Source organism: Aphelocoma coerulescens, chromosome 31, assembly GCF_041296385.1.
Source record: "Aphelocoma coerulescens isolate FSJ_1873_10779 chromosome 31, UR_Acoe_1.0, whole genome shotgun sequence".
In the NCBI taxonomy this organism is placed as follows: Eukaryota; Metazoa; Chordata; class Aves; order Passeriformes; family Corvidae; genus Aphelocoma; species Aphelocoma coerulescens.
In genome coordinates, this window is record NC_091044.1 from 1,409,697 (window position 1) to 1,432,735 (window position 23,039).

General features: G+C 58.4%; 1 protein-coding gene across 1 annotated transcript in view; it reads right to left on the reverse strand.

Annotated features, from left to right (window-relative positions):
* Positions 1 to 23,039, reverse strand: part of UBA1 (ubiquitin like modifier activating enzyme 1) — a 78,762-nt gene that overhangs the window by 44,950 nt on the left and 10,773 nt on the right. The window contains exons 4-8 of the mRNA XM_068998264.1: positions 18,893 to 19,061; positions 12,034 to 12,168; positions 9,025 to 9,131; positions 6,792 to 6,882; positions 2,634 to 2,766 (exon numbers count right to left, since the gene is read on the reverse strand). Coding sequence (XP_068854365.1) covers positions 2,634 to 2,766; positions 6,792 to 6,882; positions 9,025 to 9,131; positions 12,034 to 12,168; positions 18,893 to 19,061 — 635 coding nt within the window. The remainder of the gene's footprint in view (positions 1 to 2,633; positions 2,767 to 6,791; positions 6,883 to 9,024; positions 9,132 to 12,033; positions 12,169 to 18,892; positions 19,062 to 23,039) is intronic.

Here is a 23,039-nt window from a genome sequence, read left to right on the forward strand (position 1 = left end):
AAGGCCCCAGCCCCCCCAAAAAGGGCCCCAGACCCCCTCTAAAAGAGCCCCAGACACCCCAAAAGGGCCCCAGACCCCCTCAAAAAGAGCCCCAGACACCCCAAAATGGCCCCAGACCCCCTCAAAAAAGGGCCCCAGACACCCCAAAAAGGGCCCCAGACCCCCTCAAAAAGAGCCCCAGACACCCCAAAATGGCCCCAGACCCCCTCAAAAAGAGCCCCAGCCCCCCCAAAAAGGGCCCCAGCCCCCCCAAAAAGAGCCCCAGACACCCCAAAATGGCCCCAGACCCCCTCAAAAAGGGCCCCAGAGCCCCCAAAAAGGCCCCAGACCCCCTCAAAAAGGGCCCCAGAGCCCCCAAAAAGGGCCCCAGACCCCCTCAAAAAGGGCCCCAGACACCCCAAAAAGGGCCCCAGACACCCCAAAAAGGGCCCCAGACCCCCTCAAAAAGGGCCCCAGACACCCCAAAAAGGGCCCCAGACCCCCTCAAAAAGGGCCCCAGACGCCCCAAAATGGCCCCAGACCCCCTCTGAAAGAGCCCCAGACACCCCAAAAATGGCCTCAGACCCCCTCTAAAAGAGCCCCAGACACCCCAAAATGGCCCCAGCCCCCTCAAAAAGGGCCCCAGACACCCCAAAAAAGGCCCCAGCCCCCTCAAAAAGGGCCCCAGAGCCCCCAAAAAAGGCCCCAGCCCCCTCTAAAAGGGCCCCAGAGCCCCCAAAAAAGGCCCCAGCCCCCCCAAAAAGGGCCCCAGAGCCCCCAAAATGGCCCCAGCCCCCTCAAAAAGGGCCCCAGAGCCCCCAAAAAAGGCCCCAGCCCCCCCAAAAAGGGCCCCAGAGCCCCCAAAATGGCCCCAGACCCCCTCAAAAAGGGCCCCAGAGCCCCCAAAAAAGGCCCCAGCCCCCTCAAAAAGGGCCCCAGAGCCCCCAAAAAAGGCCCCAGCCCCCTCAAAAAGGGCCCCAGAGCCCCCAAAAAAGGCCCCAGCCCCCCCAAAAAGGGCCTCAGAGCCCCCAAAATGGCCCCAGACCCCCTCAAAAAGGGCCCCAGAGCCCCCAAAAAAGGCCCCAGCCCCCTCAAAAAGGGCCCCAGAGCCCCCAAAAAAGGCCCCAGCCCCCTCAAAAAGGGCCCCAGAGCCCCCAAAAAAGGCCCCAGCCCCCCCAAAAAGGGCCCCAGAGCCCCCAAAATGGCCCCAGACCCCCTCAAAAAGGGCCCCAGAGCCCCCAAAAAGGCCCCAGACCCCCTCAAAAAGGGCCCCAGAGCCCCCAAAAAGGGCCCCAGACCCCCTCAAAAAGGGCCCCAGACGCCCCAAAATGGCCCCAGACCCCCTCAAAAAGGGCCCCAGACGCCCCAAAATGGCCCCAGACCCCCTCTAAAAGAGCCTCAGACACCCCAAAAATGGCCCCAGACCCCCTCAAAGAGCCCCAGACACTCCAAAAATGGCCTCAGACCCCCTCAAAAAGAGCCCCAGACACCCCAAAATGGCCCCAGACCCCCTCAAAAAGGGCCCCAGAGCCCCCAAAAAAGGCCCCAGACCCCCTCAAAAAGGGCCCCAGAGCCCCCAAAAAAGGCCCCAGCCCCCTCAAAAAGGGCCCCAGAGCCCCCAAAAAAGGCCCCAGCCCCCTCAAAAAGGGCCCCAGAGCCCCCAAAAAAGGCCCCAGCCCCCCCAAAAAGGGCCCCAGAGCCCCCAAAATGGCCCCAGACCCCCTCAAAAAGGGCCCCAGAGCCCCCAAAAAAGGCCCCAGCCCCCTCAAAAAGGGCCCCAGAGCCCCCAAAAAAGGCCCCAGCCCCCCCAAAAAGGGCCCCAGAGCCCCCAAAATGGCCCCAGACCCCCTCAAAAAGGGCCCCAGAGCCCCCAAAAAAGGCCCCAGCCCCCCCAAAAAAGGCCCCAGCCCCCCCAAAAAGGGCCCCAGCCCCCCCAAAAAGAGCCCCAGACACCCCAAAAAAGGCCCCAGCCCCCCCAAAAAGGGCCCCAGAGCCCCCAAAAAGGCCCCCGACCCCCTCAAAAAGAGCCCCAGACACCCCAAAAAGGGCCCCAGACCCCCTCTAAAAGAGCCCCAGACACCCCAAAAAGGGCCCCAGACCCCCTCTAAAAGAGCCCCAGACACCCCAAAAAGGGCCCCAGACCCCCTCTAAAAGAGCCCCAGACACCCCAAAAAGGCCCCCGACCCCCTCAAAAAGAGCCCCAGACACCCCAAAATGGCCCCAGACCCCCTCTAAAAGAGCCCCAGACACCCCAAAAAGGGCCCCAGACCCCCTCAAAAAGAGCCCCAGACACCCCAAAATGGCCCCAGACCCCCTCTAAAAGAGCCCCAGTCCCCCCAAAAAGGGCCCCAGCCCCCCCTCAAAGAGCCCCAGACACCCCAAAAAAGGCCCCAGCCCCCCCAAAAAAGGCCCCCGACCCCCTCAAAAAGAGCCCCAGACACCCCAAAAAGAGCCCCAGACACCCCAAAATGGCCCCAGACCCCCTCAAAAAGGGCCCCAGACCCCCTCAAAAAGGGCCCCAGAGCCCCCCAAAAAGGCCCCAGCCCCCCCAAAAAGGGCCCCAGAGCCCCCAAAAAAGGCCCCAGGCCCCCCAAAAAGTGCCCCAGCCCCCCCCCGTGCCCCCCGGTGCCCGCCGTGCCCCCCGGCGGGCGCACCCAGCACGCGGATCTCCACGGGCCCGCAGCGGTTCAGCTCCTCCATCCCCTCCACCTCCGTGAAGGTGACGAAGTCGCCGCTCTCGAAGCCGTGACGCGCCTCGTCCAGGCAGGTCACCTCCCCTGGGCACCCCTGCGGGCACACGGGGGGTGAGGGGAGCCGGGAACACCCCCTGGGCACCCCTGGAACCCCCAGGAACCTCCCCTGGGCACCCCTGGAATCCCCAGGAACCTCCCCTGGGCACCCCTGCGGGCACACGGGGGTGAGGGGAGCCAGGAACACGCCCTGGGCACCCCTGGAACCCCCCCGGGCACCCCTGGAACCCCCCAGGAACCTCCCCTGGGCACCCCTGGAACCCCCCAGGAACCCCCCCGGGCACCCCTGGAACCCACCCAGGAACACCCCAGGAACCTCCCCTGGGCACCCCTGCGGGCACACGGGGGGTGAGGGGAGACAGGAACACGCCCTGGGCACCCCTGGAACCCCCCCTGGGCACCCCTGGAACCCCCTGGAACCCCCCTGGGCACCCCTGGAACCCCCAGGAACCCCCCCTGGGTGCTCCTGTGGGCACACGGGGGGTGAGGGGAGACGGGAACCCCCCCTGGGCACCCCTGGAACCCCCCCTGGGCACCCCTGGAACCCACCCAGGAACCTCCCCTGGGCACCCCTGCGGGCACACGGGGGTGAGGGGAGACAGGAACACCCCCTGGGCACCCCTGGAATCCCAAGGAACACCCCCTGGGCACCCCTGGAACCCCCCGGGCACCCCTGGAACCCCCCAGGAACCTCCCCTGGGCACCCCTGGAACCCCCCAGGAACCTCCCCTGGGCACCCCTGCAGGCACACGGGGGGTGAGGGGAGCCAGGAACACCCCCTGGGCACCCCTGGAACCCCCCTGGGCACCCCATGAACCCCCAGGAACCCCCCCAGGCACCCCTGGAACCCCCAGGAATTCCCCCTGGGCACCTCTGTGGGCACACGGGGGGTGAGGGGAGACAGGAACCCCCCCTGGGCACCCCTGGAACCCCCCTGGGCACCCCTGGAACCCCCCCTGGGCACCCCTGGAACCCCCAGGAACACCCCAGGAACCTCCCCTGGGCACCCCTGCGGGCACATGGGGGGTGAGGGGAGACAGGAACACGCCCTGGGCACCCCTGGAACCCCCCGGGCACCCCTGGAACCCCCAGGAATTCCCCCTGGGCACCTCTGTGGGCACACGGGGGGTGAGGGGAGACAGGAACACCCCCTGGGCACCTCTGGAACCCCCCAGGAACCTCCCCTGGGCACCCCTGGAACCCCCCAGGAACCTCCCCTGGGCACCCCTGGAACCCCCCCGGAATCCCCCTGGGCACCCCTGCGGGCACACGGGGGGTGAGGGGAGCCAGGAACACCCCCTGGGCACCCCTGGAACCCCCCTGGGCACCCCTGGAACCCCCAGGAACACCCCAGGAACCTCCCCTGGGCACCCCTGGAACCCCCCAGGAACCTCCCCTGGGCACCCCTGGAACCCCCCAGGAACCTCCCCTGGGCACCCCTGCGGGCACACGGGGGGTGAGGGGAGACAGGAACCCCCCCTGGGCACCCCAGGAACCCCCCGGGCACCCCTGGAATCCCCAGGAACCTCCCCTGGGCACCCCTGGAATCCCCAGGAACCCCCCCAGGCACCCCTGGAACCCCCAGGAATTCCCCCTGGGCACCTCTGTGGGCACACGGGGGGTGAGGGGAGACAGGAACCCCCCCTGGGCACCCCTGGAACCCCCCCTGGGCACCCCTGGAACCCCCAGGAACACCCCAGGAACCTCCCCTGGGCACCCCTGCGGGCACACGGGGGTGAGGGGAGACAGGAACACGCCCTGGGCACCCCTGGAACACCCCGGGCACCCCTGGAATCCCCAGGAACCCCCCCTGGGCACCCCTGGAACCCCCAGGAACCCCCCCAGGCAGCCCTGGAACCCCCAGGAATTCCCCCTGGGCACCTCTGCGGGCACACGGGGGGTGAGGGGAGCCAGGAACACCCACAGGGCACCCCTGGAACTCCCAGGAACCCCCCCCAGGCACCCCTGGAACTCCCAGGAACCCGCCCTGGGCACCCCTGCGGGCACACGGGGGGTGAGGGGAGACAAGAACCCCCCCAGGCACCCCTGGAACCCCCCTGGGCACCCCCCAGGCACCCCTGGAACTCCCAGGAATCTCCCCTGGGCACCCCTGCGGGCACACGGGGGGTGAGGGGAGCCAGGAACCCCCTTGGGCACCCCTGGGGGGGTGAGGGGACCAGAACACCCAGGAACTCCCCCCCAAAAAACCTCCCGGGGGACACAGAGGGTGCTGAGGGGACACAGGGCACCCTTGGGGTGACACAGACAGGACACAGAGGGTGCTGAGAGCACCCTGGGGTGACACAGAGGGGACACAGAGGGTGCTGGGGGGACACAGAGGGTGCTGAGGGGACCCTGGGGTGACACAGAGAGGACACAGGGGGTGCTGAAAGGACACAGGGCACCCTTGGGGTGACACAGACAGGACACAGAGGGTGCTGAGAGCACCCTGGGGTGACACAAAGGGGACACAGAGGGTGCTGGGGGGACACAGAGGGTGCTGAGGGGACCCTGGGGTGACACAGAGAGGACACAGGGGGTGCTGAAAGGACACAGGGCACCCTTGGGGTGACACAAAGGGGACACAGAGGGTGCTGGGGGGACACAGGGCACCCTTGGGGCGACATAGAGGGGACACAGAGGGTGGTGAGAGCACCCTGGGGTGACACAAAGGGGACACAGAGGGTGCTGAGGGGACACAGAGGGTGCTGAGAGCACCCTGGGGTGACACAGAGGGTGCTGAAGGGACACAGAGCACCCTTGGGGCGACACAGAGGGGACACAGAGGGTGCTGAGAGCACCCTGGGGTGACACAGAGGGTGCTGAAGGGACACAGAGCACCCTTGGGGTGACACAGAAGGGACACAGAGGGTGGTGAGAGCACCCTGGGGTGACACAAAGGGGACACAGAGGGTGCTGGGGGGACACAGGGCACCCCAGGGGTGACACCAGGACCGCAGAGGGGCACCCAGGAACCCACTCAGGGGGTCACCCAGGAGGTGCTGAAGGGACCAGGGCACCCCTGGGGTGACACAAAAGGGACACAGAGGGTGCTGGGAGCACCCTGGGGTGGCACAGAGGAGACACAGAGGGTGCTGAGGGGACACAGGGCACCCTTGGGGTGACACAGAGAGGACACAGAGAGTGCTGAGAGCACCCTGGGGTGACACAAAGGAGACACAGAGGGTGCTGAGGGGACACAGAGGGTGCTGAGGGGACACAGGGCACCCCAGGGGTGACACAGAAGGGACACAGAGGGTGCTGGGAGCACCCTGGGGTGACACAGAGGGGACACAGAGGGTGCTGAAGGGACACAGGGCACCCTTGGGGTGACAGAGAGAGGACATAGAGGGTGCTGAGAGCACCCTGGGGTGACACAAAGGGGACACAGGGGGTGCTGAGAGGACACAGGGCACCCTTGGGGCGACACAGAGGGGACACAGAGGGTGCTGAGAGCACCCTGGGGTGACACAAAGGGGACACAGAGGGTACTGGGGGGACACAGGGCACCCCAGGGGTGACACCAGGACCGCAGAGGGGCACCCAGGAACCCACTCAGGGGGTCACCCAGGAGGTGCTGAAGGGACCAGGGCACCCCTGGGGTGACACAGAGGGGACACAGAGGGTGCTGAGGGGACACAGAGGGTGCTGAGAGCACCCTGGGGTGGCACAAAGGGGACACAGAGGGTGCTGAAGGGACACAGGGCACCCTTGGGGTGACACAGAGGGGACACAGAGAGTGCTGAGAGCACCCTGGGGTGACACAGAAGGGACACAGAGGGTGCTGAGGGGACACAGAGGGTGCTGAGAGCACCCTGGGGTGACACAGAGGGGACACAGAGGGTGCTGAGGGGACACAGAGGGTGCTGAGAGCACCCTGGGGTGGCACAGAGGGGACACAGAGGGTGCTGAGGGGACACAGGGCACCCCAGGGGTGACACCAGGACCGCAGAGGGGCACCCAGGAACCCACTCAGGGGGTCACCCAGGAGGTGCTGAAGGGACCAGGGCACCCCAAAACGCGCCACGGGCACCCGGCCCGGCACCCAGGGGTGCCCCGTACCTTGGTGACCATGGACACCATGGCGCTGAGGGGCTGCTCCCCGTTGGGGTCGGTCACCACCATGTCGTCCCCAAAGTCACAGAACAGCTGCCTGTGAGGGGGGGGTCAGCAGGGAACCCCGAAATGGAGACCCCCCAAAAAATCCCCACCCGAAAAATCCCATCCCAAAAATCCCATCCTGAAATGCTCACCCTAAAAATCCCCGCCTCAAAATCCCCACCCTAAAAACGCCCACCCTAAAAACACTCACCCTAAAAATCCCCACCCTAGAAATCCCTGCCCTAAAAATCCTTGCCCTAAAAATCCCATCCTGAAATGCTCACCCTAAAAATGCCCACCTCAAAATCCCCACCCTAAAAATCCCACCCCAAAATCCCCACCCTAAAAATCCCACCCCGAAATCCCACCCTAAAAATCCCATCCCAAACAGAATCCACCCTGAAACCCCACCCTGAAAAGGAGACCCCCAAAAATCCCCACCTCAAAATCCCACCCTAAAAATCCCCACCCAAATGGGATCCACCCTGGAACCCCACCCTGAAAAAGAGACCCCAAAAAAATCCCCACCCGAAAAATCCCATCCCAAAAATCTCATCCTAAAATGCCCACCCTAAAAATCCCCACCTCAAAATCCCCACCCTAAAAATCCCACCCCAAAATCCCACCCTAAAAATCCCATCCTAAACGGGATCCACCCCAAAACCCCACCCCGAAAAAAAGACCCCCAAAAATCCCCACCCCAAAATCCCCGCCCCAAAAATCCCACCCTGAAAAGGAAACCCCTAAAAATGCCCACTCTAAAAATCCCATCCCAAAAATCCCACCCCAAAATCCCCACCCGAAAAATCCCATCCCAAAGAGGAGAGCCTCGAAAAATCTCTCTCCCAAAATCCTCACTCTAAAAAAATCCCCAACCCTAAAAATCCCATCCCAAAATCCCTACTCCTAAAAATCCCCACCCCAAAATCTCACCCTAAAAATCCCCACCCTGAAACTCCCCACCCGAAAAATCCCCCCCCTAAAAATCCTCACCCTAAAAATCCCATCCCAAAATCCCCACCTGAAAAGTCCCACCCCAAAATCCCACCCTAAAAATCCCCACCCAAACAGGATCCACCCCAAAACCCCACCCCAAAAAAAAGACACCCAAAAATCCCCACCCCAAAATCCCCGCCCCAAAAATCCCCACCCAAATGGGAGCCACCCCAAAATCCCACTCTGAAAACAAAATCTCCGAGAAATCCCCACCCCAAAATCCCCACTCTAAAAATCCCCACCCCAAAAATCCCATTCTGAAATCCCACCCTAAAAATCTCCTCCACAAAAATTCCTACCCTAAAAATCCCCACCCCAAAAATCCCCGCACCAAAAACCCCACCCTAAAAATCCCATCCCCAAATCCCCACCCCAAAAATCCCCGCACCAAAAACCCCACCCTAAAAATCCCTGCCCCAAAATCTCACCCTAAAAATCCTCACCCTAAAAATCCCATCCTGAAATCCCCACCCTAAAAATCCCCACCCAAACGGGATCCACCCCAAAATCCCACCCCGAAAAAAAGACCCCCAAAAATCCCCACCCCAAAATCCCCGCCCCAAAAATCCCACCCTGAAAAGGAAACCCCTAAAAATCCCACCCCAAAAATCCCCACCCAGTGTTCCCCCTGTGCCCCCCATGCTCCCCCTGTGCCCCCTTTGCCCCCCATTACCCCCAGTGCCCCCCATGTACCCCCAATGCCCCCCCAATGTGCCCCTGTGCCCCCCGTGCCCCTCCACACTCCCCCCGTGCCCCCCGTGCCCCCCAGTGCCCCCCATGTACCCCCAATGCCCCCCCCATATCCCCCATGCCCCCCAGTGCCCCCCGTGCCCCCCCCGTACCCCCGTGCCCCTCCACACTCCCCCCGTGCCCCCCGTGCCCCCCCAGTGCCCCCCATGTACCCCCAATGCCCCCCCCATATCCCCCATGCCCCCCAGTGCCCCCCGTGCCCCCCCCGTACCCCCGTGCCCCTCCACACTCCCCCCGTGCCCCCCGTGCCCCCCCAGTGCCCCCCATGTACCCCCAATGCCCCCCCAATGCGCCCCTGTGCCCCCCGTGCCCCTCCACACTCCCCCCGTGCCCCCCGTGCCCCCCCAGTGCCCCCCATGTACCCCCTGTGCCCCCCCCCATATCCCCCATGCCCCCAGTGCCCCCCCTGCATCCCCATGCCCCCCAGTGCCCCCAGTGCCCCCCGTACCCGAAGAGCCCGCGGGTATCGGCCACCACCAGTTTGATGCCGCGGCTGTGGCAGAAGTCGCCCACCCAGAGCTGCTCCTCCAGCGGCGAATTGGTGAGGACCACCACCTGCGGGGGAGGGGCACCGTGCCACCTGCGGGCACCTGGGCACACCTGGGGGCACCTGGGATACACCTGGGCACACCTGGGCACACCTGGGATACACCTGGGCACACCTGGGATACACCTGGGGACACCTGGGTACACCTGGGCACAGCTGAGGGCACCTGGGCACAGCTAGGGGCACCTGGGCACAGCTGGGGCACACCTAGGGGCAGCAGGGGGCACCTGGGGTACACCTGGGATACACCTGGGCACAGCTGGGGGCACCTGTGGGCACCTGGGCACAGCTGGGGGCACCTGTGGCACACCTAGGGGCAGCTGGGCACACTTGGGGGCACCTGGGATACACCTGGGAGCACCTGGGCACAGCTGGGGACACCTGGGGCACACCTAGGGGCAGCTGGGCACAGCTAGGGGCACCTGGGGGCACAGCTGGTTCACCTGGCTATACCTGGGGCACAGCTGGGCTACACCCACGGGCACCTGGGATACACCTGGGGACACCTGGGCACAGCTGAGGGCACCTGGGCACAACTGGGGCACAGCTGGGGGCACAGCTGGGCTACACCCACGGGCATCTGGGATACACCTGGGGACACCTGGGCACAGCTAGGGGCACCTGGGGCACAGCTGGGGAACACCTGGGGGAACCTGAGCACAGCTGGGGGCACCTGGGATACACCTGGGGCACAGCTGGGGGCACCTGGGCACAGCTGGGGGCACCTGGGCACAGCTGGGGTACAGCTGGGGGCACCTGGGGCACAGCTGGGATACACCTGGGGACACCTGGGCACAGCTGGGGCACAGCTGGGGGCACCTGGGTGCAGCTGGGATACACCTGGGGACACCTGGGCACAGCTGCAGCAGACCTAGGCCACGCCTGGGCACAGCTGGGGGCACCTGGGCACAGCTGGGGGCACCGAGGAGCACCGGGGGGCACCAGGGCACGCATGGGGGCACCTGAGCCACACCTGGGTCACCCACCCGGGTCACCTGAGCCACCTCAGCCACCCACAGGGGGCACCCCCAGCCCCATAGGGGGCACACCCAGGTGAGAGGGCACCCCCAGCCCCACAGGGGGCACCCCCAGCCCCACAGGGAGCACCCCCAGCCCCACGGAGGGCACCCCCAGCCCCATGGGGAGCACCCCCAGCCCCACAGAGGGCACCCCCACCCCCACAGGGGGCACCCCCAGCCCCACAGGGGGCACCCCCAGCCCCACAGGGAGCACCCCCAGCCCCACAGGGGGCACCCCCACCCCCACAGGGAGCACCCCCAGCCCCACAGGGAGCACCCCCACCCCCACAGGGGGCACCCCCAGCCCCACAGAGGGCACCCCCAGCCCCATGGAGGGCACCCCCAGCCCCACAAGGAGCACCCCCAGCCCCATGGGGAGCACCCCCAGCCCCACAGAGGGCACCCCCAGCCCCACAGGGAGCACCCCCAGCCCCACAGAGGGCACCCCCAGCCCCACAGGGGGCACCCCCAGCCCCATGAAGGGCACCCCCACCCCCACAGGGGGCACCCCCAGCCCCATGGAGAGCATCCCCAGCCCCACAGGGGGCACCCCCAGCCCCATGGAGAGCATCCCCAGCCCCACAGGGAGCACCCCCAGCCCCATAGGGGGCACACCCACCCCCACGAAGGGCACCCCCCAGCCCCACGGGGGGCACCCCCAGCCCCATGGGGAGCACCCCCAGCCCCATAGGGGGCACACCCACCCCCATGAAGGGCACCCCCAGCCCCACAGGGGGCACCCCCAGCCCCATAGAGGGCACCCCCAGCCCAATGGGGGGCACCCCCAGCCCTATGAAGGGCACCCCCAGCCCCACGGGGAGCACCCCCAGCCCCACAGGGAGCACCCCCAGCCCCACAGAGGGCACCCCCAGCCCGATGGGGGGCACCCCCAGCCCCACGGGGGGCACCCCCACCCCCACAGGGGGCACCCCCAGCCCCACAGGGAGCACCCCCAGCCCCACAGGGGGCACACCCACCCCCACGGAGGGCACCCCCAGCCCCATGGGGGACACCCCCAGCCCCATGGGGGGCACTCCCACCCCCACAGGGAGCACCCCCAGCCCCACATGGGGCACCCCCAGCCCCACGGGGGGCACCCCCAGCCCCACGGAGGGCACTCCCAGCCCCACAAGGAGCACCCCCAGCCCCACAGGGAGCACCCCCAGCCCCATGGAGGGCACCCCCAGCCCCATGAAGGGCACCCCCACCCCCACGGAGGGCACTCCCAGCCCCATGGAGGGCACTCCCAGCCCCACAGGGAGCACCCCCAGCCCCATGGGGGGCACCCCCAGCCCCACGGGGAGCACCCCCAGCCCCACAGGGAGCACCCCCAGCCCCATGAAGGGCACCCCCAGCCCCATGGGGAGCACCCCCAGCCCCACAGGGGGCACACCCAGCCCCACGGGGGGCACCCCCAGCCCCACGGGGGGCACCCTCAGCCCCATGAAGGGCACCCCCAGCCCCACAGGGAGCACCCCCACCCCCACAGGGGGCACCCCCAGCCCCACAGAGGGCACCCCCAGCCCCACAGGGAGCACCCCCAGCCCCATGAAGGGCACCCCCAGCCCCATGGGGGGCACCCCCAGCCCCACAGGGGGCACCCCCAGCCCCACAGGGAGCACCCCCAGCCCCACAGGGAGCACCCCCAGCCCCATGAAGGGCACCCCCAGCCCCATGGGGGGCACCCCCAGCCCCACAGGGGGCACACCCAGCCCCACGGGGGGCACCCCCAGCCCCATGGGGGGCACACCCAGCCCCATAGGGGGCACACCCACCCCCACGAAGGGCACCCCCAGCCCCATGGGGAGCACCCCCAGCCCCATGGGGAGCACCCCCAGCCCCATAGGGGGCACCCCCAGCCCCAGGTGTGCCCGGCGGTGCCCGCGGGTACCTGGAAGGTGCCCAGCAGCTCCTGGGACAGCGGCTCCCGGCTGCTGCTCACGGCCACGTAGGAGTTGAGCTCTGCCAGGCGCGGCAGCGTCGCCTCCGCCCGGCTCCGGCCCACGTCCTCCTCCCGCAGGTAGAACTGGGGGGGACAAGGGGGTCAGGAACCCCAAAATAACCCAAAATAACCCAAAAATAACCCCCAAAAATTGCGTCCAAATAACCCCAAAATAACCCAAAAATACCCCAAAAGAACCCCAAAAACTGCCTCCAAATACCCCAAAAACAACCCCAAATTAACCCCAAACCCCACGTCCTCCTCCCGCAGGTAGAACTGGAGGGGACAGGGAGGTCAGGAACCCCAAAATAACCCAGAAACACCCCAAAATAAACCCAAAAACTGCGTCTAAATAACCCCCAAAATAACCCCCAAAAACTGTCTCCAAATAACCCCAAAATAACCCAAAAAACTGCCTCCAAATACCCCAAAAACAACCCAAAAAACTGCCTGAAAATAACCCAAAATAACCCCAAACCCCACGTCCTCCTCCCGCAGGTAGAAGTGAGGGGGACAGGGGGGGTCAGGAACCCCAAAATAACCCAAAAACACCCCAAAATAAACCCAAAAACTGCGTCTAAATAACCCCCAAAATAACCCCCAAAAACTGTCTCCAAATAACCCCAAAATAACCCAAAAAACTACCTCCAAATACCCCAAAAACAACCCAAAAAACTGCCTGAAAATAACCCCAAAACTGCCTCCAAATACCCCAAAAACTGCCTCAAAATAACCCAAAACCCCACGTCCTCCTCCCGCAGGTAGAACTGGGGGGGACGGGGGGGTCAGGAACCCCAAAATAACCCAAAATAACCCAAAAATAACCCCAAAAAATTGTCTCCAAATAACCCCAAAATAACCCAAAAAACTGCCTCCAAATAAACCCAAAAACTGCCCCAAACCCCACGTCCTCCTCCCGCAGGTAGAACTGAGGGGGACAGGGGGGGTCAGGAACCCCAAAATAACCCAAAACCACCCCAAAATAACCCCCAAAAATTGCGTCCAAATAACCCCAAAATAACCCAAAAAACTGCCTCCAAATAAACCCAAAAACTGCCCCAAACCCCACGTCCTCCTCCCGCAGGTAGAACTGAGGGGGACAGGGGGGGTCAGGAACCCCAAAATAACCCAAAACCACCCCAAAATAACCCCCAAAAATTGCGTCCAAATAACCCCAAAATAACCCAAAAACTGCCTCCAAATAACCCAAAAACTGCCTCCAAATAACCCAAAATAACCCCAAACCCCACGTCCTCCTCCCGCAGGTAGAACTGGGGGGGACAAGGGGGGTCAGGAACCCCAAAATAACCCAAAAGTAACCCAAAAATAACCCCAAAAAATTGTCTCCAAAAAACCCAAAATAACCCAAAAAACTGGCTCCAAATACCCCAAAAACTGCCTCAAAATGACCCAAAATAACCCCAAACCCCATGTCCTCCTCCCGCAGGTAGAACTGGGGGGGGAAAAGGGGGTCAGGGACCCCAAAATAACCCAAAACCACCCCAAAATAACCCCCAAAAATTGCGTCCAAATAACCCCAAATTAACCCCAAAAACTGCCTCAAAATAACCCCAAATAACCCCAAACCCCACGTCCTCCTCCCGCAGGTAGAACTGGGGGGGACAGGGGGGGTCAGGAACCCCAAAATAACCCAAAATACCCCAAAATAAACCCAAAAACTGCGTCCAAATAACCCCAAAATAACCCCAAAAATTGCGTCCAAATAACCCCAAAATAACCCCAAAAACTGCCTCCAAATAACCCCAAAATAACCCAAAAAACTGCCTCAAAATAAACCCAAAAACTGCCTCAAAATAACCCAAAATAACCCCAAACCCCACGTCCCCCTCCCGCAGGTAGAACTGGGGGGGGACAAGGGGGTCAGGGACCCCAAAATAACCCAAAAATACCTCAAAAATTGCCTCCAAATACCCCAAAAACAACCCCAAATTAACCCCAAAAACTGCCTCCAAATAACCCCAAAAACTGCCTCAAAATAACCCCAAATAACCCCAAACCCCACGTCCTCCTCCCGCAGGTAGAACTGGGGGGGACGGGGGGGGGTCAGGAACCCCAAAATAACCCAAAATACCCCAAAAATAACCCCAAAAAACTGCCTCAAAACACCCTAAAAATAACCCCAAAATAACCCCAAAAACTGCCTCAAAATACCCCAAAAACTGCCTCAAAATAACCCAAAAACTGCCTCAAAATAACCCAAAAACTGCCTCAAAATAATCCAAAAATTGCCGCCAAATAACCCCAAATAACCCCAAACCCCACGTCCTCCTCCCGCAGGTAGAACTGGGGGGGACAGGGGGGGTCAGGAACCCCAAAATAACCCAAAAACACCCCAAAATAACCCCCAAAAATTGCCTCAAAATACCCCAAAAACAACCCAAAAATATCTCCAAAAACTGCCTCCAAATCCCCCAAAATAGCCCCAAAAACAATCCCGAAATACCCCAAAAACAATCCTAAAAAACCCCAAAAACCCAAAAACCCCCAAAAACCCCAAATCCCGCCCAAAAAACCCCAAAAAACTCCCAAAACCCCCCAAATCCCGCCCAAAAAAAACCCAAATCCCGCCCAAAAACCCCCAAACTCTCCCCAAAAACCCCCAAATCCCACCAAAAAACCCCCAAAAACCCCCAAAACCCCCCAAATCCTGCCCAAAAAACCCCAAATCCTGCCCAAAAACCCCCAAACTCTCCCCCAAAACCCCCCAAAAAAACCCCATAACCCGCCCAAAAAAACCCCAAATCCCCCCCAAAACCCCCCAAAAAAACCCCAAATCCCACCCAAAAACCGCCAAAAAACCCCCAAACTCTCCCCCAAAAAACTCCCAAATCCCACCCAAAAACCCCAAAATCCCACCCAAAACCCCACAAAAATCCCCAAATCCCACCCAAAACCCCCCAAAAAAACTCCAAAAAAACCCCAAATCTCACCCAAAAAACCCCAAATCCCACCCAAATCCCACCCAAAAACCCCAAAAAAACCCAAAAAAACCCCAAAAACCCCCAAAAACCCCCAAATCCCACCCAAAAAACCCCCAAAACCCCCAAATCCCACCCAAAAAACCCCAAATCCCACCCAAAAACCGCCAAAAAGCCCCCACACTCTCCCCAAAACCCCAAATCCCTCCCAAATCCCACCCAAAACCCCCTAAAAACCCCCAAATCCCTCCCAAAACCCCCCAAAAAAACCCCCAAAAAAACCCAAATCCCACCCAAAACCCCCCAAAAACCCCAAAAAAACCCCAAATCCCACCCAAAAACCCCCTAAAAACTCCCAAATCCCACCCAAAAAATCCCAAATCCCACCCAAAATCCCCCAAGAAAACCCAAATCCCACCCAAAAAACCCCCTAACTCTCCCCCAAAACCCCCCAAAAAACCCCAAATCCCACCCAAAAACCCCCAAAAAACCCCCACACTCTCCCCAAAACCCCAAATCCCTCCCAAATCCCACCCAAAAACCCCTAAAAACCCCCAAATCCCTCCCAAAACCCCCCAAAAAAACCCCAAATCCCACCCAAAACCCCCATAAAACCCCCAAATCCCACCCAAAAAACCCCAAATCCCACCCAAAACCCCAAAAAACCCCAAACTCTCCCCAAAACACTCAAATCCCGCCCAAAAAACCCCAAATCCCACCCAAATCTCACCCAAAACCCCAAAAACCCCAAATCCCACCCAAAAACCCCAAAAAAACCCCAAATGCCACCCAAAAACCCCCAAATCCCACCCAAAACCCCCCAAAAAAACCCCCAAAAACCCCCAAATCCCACCCAAAAAACCCCAAATCCCACTCAAATCCCACCCAAAACCCCCAAAAAACCCCAAATCCCACCCAAAACCCCCCCAAAAAAACCCCAAATCCCACCCAAAACCCGCCAAACTCTCCCCCAAAACCCCCCAAATCCCACCCAAAACCCCCAAAAAACCCCCAAAAAAACCCCAAATCCCACCCAAAAAACCCCAAATCCCACTCAAATCCCACCCAAAACCCCAAAAAAACCCCCAAAAAACCCCAAATCCCACCTAAAAAACCCCAAATCCCACTCAAATCCCACCCAAAACCCCCAAAAAACCCCAAATCCCACCCAAAACCCCCAAAAAAAACCCCAAAAAAACCCCAAATCCCACCCAAAAAACCCCCAAAACCCCCCAAATCCCACCCAAAAACGGCCAAAAAACCCCCAAAAAAAACCCCAAAAACCCCAAAACCCCCCCAAAAAAACCCAAACCCCAAATCCCACCGAAAAAACCCCCCAAAAAAACCCCCAAAAAACCCCAAATCCCACCCAAAACCCCCCAAAAGCCCCCAAAAGCCCCAAAAAAAACCCAAATCCCACCCAAAACCCCAAAAAAACCCCCAATCCCACCCAAAAACCCCAAAAAAAACCCCAAATCCCACCTAAAAAACCCCAAATCCCACCCAAAAACTGCCAAAAAACCCCCAAACTCTCCCCCAAAACACCCCAAATTCCACCCAAAACTCCAAAAACCCCCAAATCCCACCCAAAAACCCCCCAAAAAACCCCAAATCCCACCCAAAAACCGCCAAAAAACCCCACAAACTCTCCCCCAAAACCCCCCAAAAAAACCCCAAATCCCACCCAAAACCCCCCAAAAAACCCCCAAATCCCCCCCAAAAAACCCCAAATCCCACCCAAAACCCCCATAAAACCCCCAAATCCCACCCAAAAACCCCCAAATCCCACCCAAAAAAACCCCAAAATCCCCAAATCCCACCTAAAAACCCCCAAAAACCCCCAAACTCTCCCCCAAAAACCCCCAAACTCTCCCCCAAAAACCCCCAAATCCCACCCAAAACCCCACAAAAACCCCCAAATCCCACCCAAAAACCCCCAAAACCCCCCAAAAAAACCCCAAATCCCACCCAAAAACCCCAAATCCCAACAAAAACCCCCCAAAAAAACCCCCAAAAAAACCCAAATCCCACCCAAAACCCCCCAAAAAAACCCCAAAAAACCCCCCAAAAAACCCCCAATCCCACCCAAAAAACCCCAAAAAACCCCCCAAAACCCCCCAAATCCCACCCAAAAACCCCAAAAAAACCCCAAAAAAACCCCAAATCCCACCCAAAAAACCCTAAATCCCACCCAAAAAACCCCCAAACTCTCCCCCAAAACCCCAAATCCCACCCAAAAACCCCAAATCCCACCCAAAAACCCCCAAAAAACCCCCAAAAAAACCCCAAATCCCACCCAAAACCCCCCAAAAAAACCCCAAAAAACCCCAAATCCCACCCAAAAAAACCCAAAAAAACCCCAAATCCCACCTAAAAACCGCCAAACTCTCCCCCAAAAACCCCAAATCCCACCCAAAAACCCCAAAAAACCCCAAATCCCCCCCAAAAACCCCCAAATCCCCCCAAAAACACCCCAAAACCCCCCCAAAAGCCCCAAAAACCCCCCAAAAAAACCCCAAAAAACCCCCCAAAAAACCCCAAATCCCACCCAAAAACCGCCAAACTCTCCCCCAAAACCCCCCAAATCCCACCCAAAAACCCCAAAAAACCCCCCAAAAAACCCCAAATCCCACCCCAAAACTGCCAAACTCTCCCCCAAAACCCCCCAAATCCCACCCAAAAACCCCAAAAAACCCCCCAAAAAACCCCAAATCCCACCCAAAAAACCCCAAATCCCACTCAAATCCCACCCAAAACCCCAAAAAAACCCCAAATCCCACCCAAAACCCCCCAAAAAAACCCCAAAAACCCCCAAATCCCACCCAAAAAAACCCAAAAAAACCCCAAATCCCACCTAAAAACCGCCAAACTCTCCCCCAAAAACCCCCCAAAAACCCCAAATCCCACCCAAAAACCCCAAAAAACCCCAAATCCCCCCCAAAAACCCCCAAATCCCACCCAAAAGCCCCCAAAACCCCCCAAATGCCCCAAAAAACCCCAAATCCCACCCAAAACCCCCCAAAAAAAACCCAAAAAACCCCCAAATCCCACCCAAAAACCTCCAAACTCTCCCCCAAAACCCCCCAAAAACCCCCAAATCCCACCCAAAAAACCCCCCAAAAAACCCCAAATCCCACCCAAAAACCGCCAAACTCTCCCCCAAAACCCCCCAAATCCCACCCAAAAACCCCAAAAAACCCCCCAAAAAGCCCCAAATCCCACCCAAAAAACCCCAAAAAAACCCCAAAAAAACCCCAAATCCCACCCAAAAAACCCCAAATCCCACTCAAATCCCACCCAAAACCCCCAAAAAACCCCAAATCCCACCCAAAACCCCCCAAAAAACCCCTAAAAAACCCCAAATCCCACCCAAAAAAACCCCAAAAAAACCCCAAATCCCACCCAAAACCCCCCAAAACCCCCCAAAAAAACCCCAAAACCCCCCAAAAGCCCCAAATCCCACCCAAAAAACCCCAAATCCCACCCAAAAACCCCCAAAAAAACCCCAAATCCCACCTAAAAAACCCCAAATCCCCCCCAAAACACCCCAAATCCCCCCCAAAAACCCCCAAATCCCACCCAAAAACCCCCCAAAAACTCCCCAAATCCCACCCAAAAACCCCAAATCCCACCCAAATCCCACCCCAAAACCCCCAAAAACCCCCAAATCCCCCCAAAACACCCCAAATCCCACCCAAAACCCCCCAAAAAAACCCCAAATCCCACCCAAAAACCGCCAAAAAACCCCCCAAACTCTCCCCCAAAACCCCCCAAAAACCCCAAATCCCACCCAAAACCCCAAAAAAAACCCCAAATCCCACCCAAAAACCCCCAAAAAACCCCAAAAATCCCCCCAAAGCCCCTCTCACCTGCGAGGCCAGGTCTCCCCAGGCCGCGGGCTCGGGGTCGTGCAGCGTCACCGATTTGACCCCGCCCAGGACGAGGTTTTTGGCCACCTCCAGCCCCAGGCCCCGGAGCCCCGAGACCAGCACGTTGGAGGTCTGCATGCGCTTCATGGCCTCGTGGCCCAGCACGTACCTGGGGGGACCCCAAAAGGGTCATTGGGGACCCTAAAAATCCCCTAAAAACCTAAAAGGGGTCATTGGGGAACCTAAAAATCCACTGAGAACCCAAAAGGTCATTGGGGGTCCTAAAAACCTCCTAAAACCTAAAAGGGTCATTGGGGGTCCTAAAAGGTCATTGGGGAACCCTAAAAATCCCCTAAAAACCCAAAAGGGTCATTAGAGACCCTAAAAATCCACTGAGAAACCAAAAGGGTCATTGGGGGTCCTAAAGGGTCATTGGGGACCCTAAAAATCCCCTAAAAACCTAAAAGGGTCATTGGGGACCCTAAAAATCCCCTAAAAACCTAAAAGGGTCATTGGGGACCCTAAAAATCCCCTAAAACCTAAAAGGGTCATTGGGGGTCCTAAAAGGGTCATTGGGGACCCTAAAAATACCCTAAAAACCTTAAAAGGGTCATTGGGGAACCTAAAAACCTCCTAAAACCTAAAAGGGTCATTGGGGGTCCTAAAAGGGTCATTGGGGACCCTAAAAATACCCTAAAAACCTTAAAAGGGTCATTGGGGAACCTAAAAACCTCCTAAAAACCTAAAAGGGTCATTGGGGAACCTAAAAATCTCCTAAAAACCTAAAAGGGTCATTGGGGACCCTAAAAATCCCCTGAAAACCCAAAAGGGTCATTGGGGAACCTAAAAATCCCCTAAAAACCTAAAAGGGTCATTCAGGGCCCTAAAAATCCCCTAAAACCTAAAAGGGTCATTGGGGACCCTAAAAATCCCCTAAAACCTAAAAGGAGTCATTGGGGGCCCTAAAAATCCCCTAAAACCTAAACGGGTCATTGGGGGTCCTAAAGGGTCATTGGGGACCCTAAAAATCCCCTAAAAACCTTAAAAGGGTCATTGGGGACCCTAAAGGGTCATTGGGGTCCCTAAAAATCCCCTAAAACCTAAAAAGGGTCATTGGGGACCCTAAAAATCCCCTAAAACCTAAAAAGGGTCATTGGGGGTCCTAAAGGGTCATTGGGGACCCTAAAAATCCCCTAAAAACCTAAAAGGGTCATTGGGGAACCTAAAAATCCCCTAAAACCTAAAAGGGTCATTGGGGGTCCTAAAAGGGTCATTGGGGGCCCTAAAAATCCACTGAAAACCCAAAAGGGGTAATTGGGGAACCTAAAAATCCCCTAAAACCTAAAAGGGTCATTGGGGGTCCTTAAAGGGTCATTGGGGGCCCTAAAAATCCCCTAAAAACCTAAAAGGGTCATTGGGGAACCTAAAAATCTCCTAAAAACCTAAAAGGGTCATTGGGGAACCTAAAAATCTCCTAAAACCTAAAAGGGTCATTGGGGGTCCTAAAAGGGTCATTGGGGGCCCTAAAAATCCCCTAAAACCTAAAAGGGTCATTGGGGGTCCTAAGAATCCACTGAGAACCCAAAAGGGTCATTGGAAATCCTAAAAGGTCATTGGGGGCCCTAAAAATCCCCTAAAACCCAAAAGGTCATTGGGGACCCTAAAAATCCCCTAAAAACCCAAAAGGGTCGTTAGCGGTCCTTAAAGGGTCATTGGGGGCCCTAAAAATCCCCTAAAAACCTAAAAGGGTCATTGGGGGCCCTAAAAATCCACTGAGAACCCAAAAGGGTCATTGGGGGTCCTAAAAATCCCCTAAAACCCAAAAGGTCATTGGGGGTCCTAAAAGGGTCATTGGGGACCCTAAAAATCCACTGAAAACCCAAAAGGGTCATTGGGGAACCTAAAAATCCCCTAAAAACCTAAAAGGGGTCATTGGAGAACCTAAAAATCCACTGAAACCTAAAAGGGTCATTGGGGGTCCTTAAAGGGTCATTGGGGGCCCTAAAAATCCCCTAAAAACCTAAAAGGGTCATTGGGGAACCTAAAAATCTCCTAAAACCTAAAAGGGTCATTGGGGGTCCTTAAAGGGTCATTGGGGACCCTAAAAATCCCCTAAAAACCTTAAAAGGGTCATTGGGGACCCTAAAGGGTCATTGGGGTCCTTAAAGGTCATTGGGGAACCTAAAAATCCCCTAAAACCTAAAAAGGGTCATTGGGGACCCTAAAAATCCACTGAAACCTAAAAGGGTCATTGGGGACCCTAAAAATCCCCTAAAACCTAAAAAGGGTCATTGAGGGCCCTAAAAATCCACTGAGAACCCAAAAGGGTCATTGGGGGACCCTAAAAATCCACTGAGAACCCAAAAGGGTCATTGGGAGTCCTAAAGGGTCATTGGGGGCCCCAAAAATCCCCTAAAAACCCAAAAGGGTCATTGGGGGACCCTAAAAATCCCCTAAAAACCTAAAAGGGTCATTGGGGAACCTAAAAATCCCCTAAAAACCTAAAAAGGTCATTGGGGGCCCTAAAAATCTCCTAAAAACCTAAAAGGGGTCATTGGGGAACCTAAAAATCCACTGAAAACCCAAAAGGGTCATTGGGGGTCCTAAAAATCCACTGAGAACCCAAAAGGTCATTGGGGACCCTAAAAATCCCCTAAAAACCTAAAAGGGTCATTGGGGAACCTAAAAATCCACTGAGAACCCAAAAGGGTCATTGGGGGACCCTAAAAATCCACTGAGAACCCAAAAGGTCATTGGGGACCCTAAAAGGGTCATTGGGGGTCCTTAAAGGGTCATTGGGGACCCTAAAAATCCCCTAAAAACCCAAAAGGTCATTGGGGACCCTAAAAGGTCATTAGGGGCCCTAAAAGGGTCATTGGGGGCCCCAAAATTCCACTGAGAACCCAAAAGGGTCATTGGGGACCCTAAAAATCCCCTAAAACCCCAAAGGGTCATTGGGGGACCCTAAAAATCCCCTAAAAACCCAAAAGGGTCATTGGGGGACCCTAAAAGGGTCATTGGGGGTCCTTAAAGGGTCATTGGGGACCCTAAAAGGACATTGGGATCCTCAGAAACTCAATGGGATCCCCAAAAACTCACTGAGACCCCAAAAGGTCACTGGGAGCCCCAAAAGGGTCATTGGGGGCCCTAAAAATCCACTGAAAACCCAAAAGGTCACTGGAAACCCCACAATCCCCCCAGGGACCCCAAAACCAACCCGGAGGACACCAAAAACCCCCCTTGGATACCCCAAAATCCCCCCGGGACCCCAAAAACCCCTTGGATACCCCAAAACTCCACCTGGAAAGCCCAAAACCCCCTCTGGAAACCCCAAAACCACCCCTTGGCTACCCCAAAACTCCACCTAGAGACCCCAAAATCCCCCCTGGGACCCCAAAACCACCCCCAGAGACCCCAAAACCACCCATGGGGAGCCCAAAACCCCCCTTGGCTACCCCAAACCCCCCCTTGGCTACCCCAAAACTCCACCTGGAGACCCCAAAACCCCGTCTGGAGACCTCAAAACCCCCCTTGGAGAGCCCAAAACCCCCATTGGATACCCTAAAACTCCACCTGGAGACCCCAAAACCCCCCCAGGGACCCCAAGACACCCCTTGGCTACCCCAAAACCCCCCTGGGGACCCCAAAATCCCCCTTGGCTACCCCAAAACTCCACCTGGAGACCCTAAAACCCCCCTTGGCTACCCCAAAACCCCCCTGGGGACCCCAAAACCCCACTCAGAGACCCCAAGACACCCCTTGGATACCCCAAAACCCCCCAGGGACCCCAAAAACCCCTTGGATACCCCAAAACTCCACCTGGAAAGCCCAAAACCCCCTCTGGAAACCCCAAAACCACCCCTTGGCTACCCCAAAACTCCACCTGGAGTCCCCAAAATCCCCCCTGGGGACCCCAAAACCACCCCTGGGGACCCCAAAACTCCACCTGGAGATCCCAAAACCATCCCTAGGACCCCAAAACCCCCCTTGGCTACCCCAAAACTCCACCTGGAGATCCCAAAACCACCCCTGGGACCCCAAAACCACCCTGGGGACCCCAAAACTTCACCTGGAGAGCCCAAAACCACCCTCTACAGACCCCAAAACACCCCTTGGATACCCCAAAACCACTCTCTGATACCCCAAA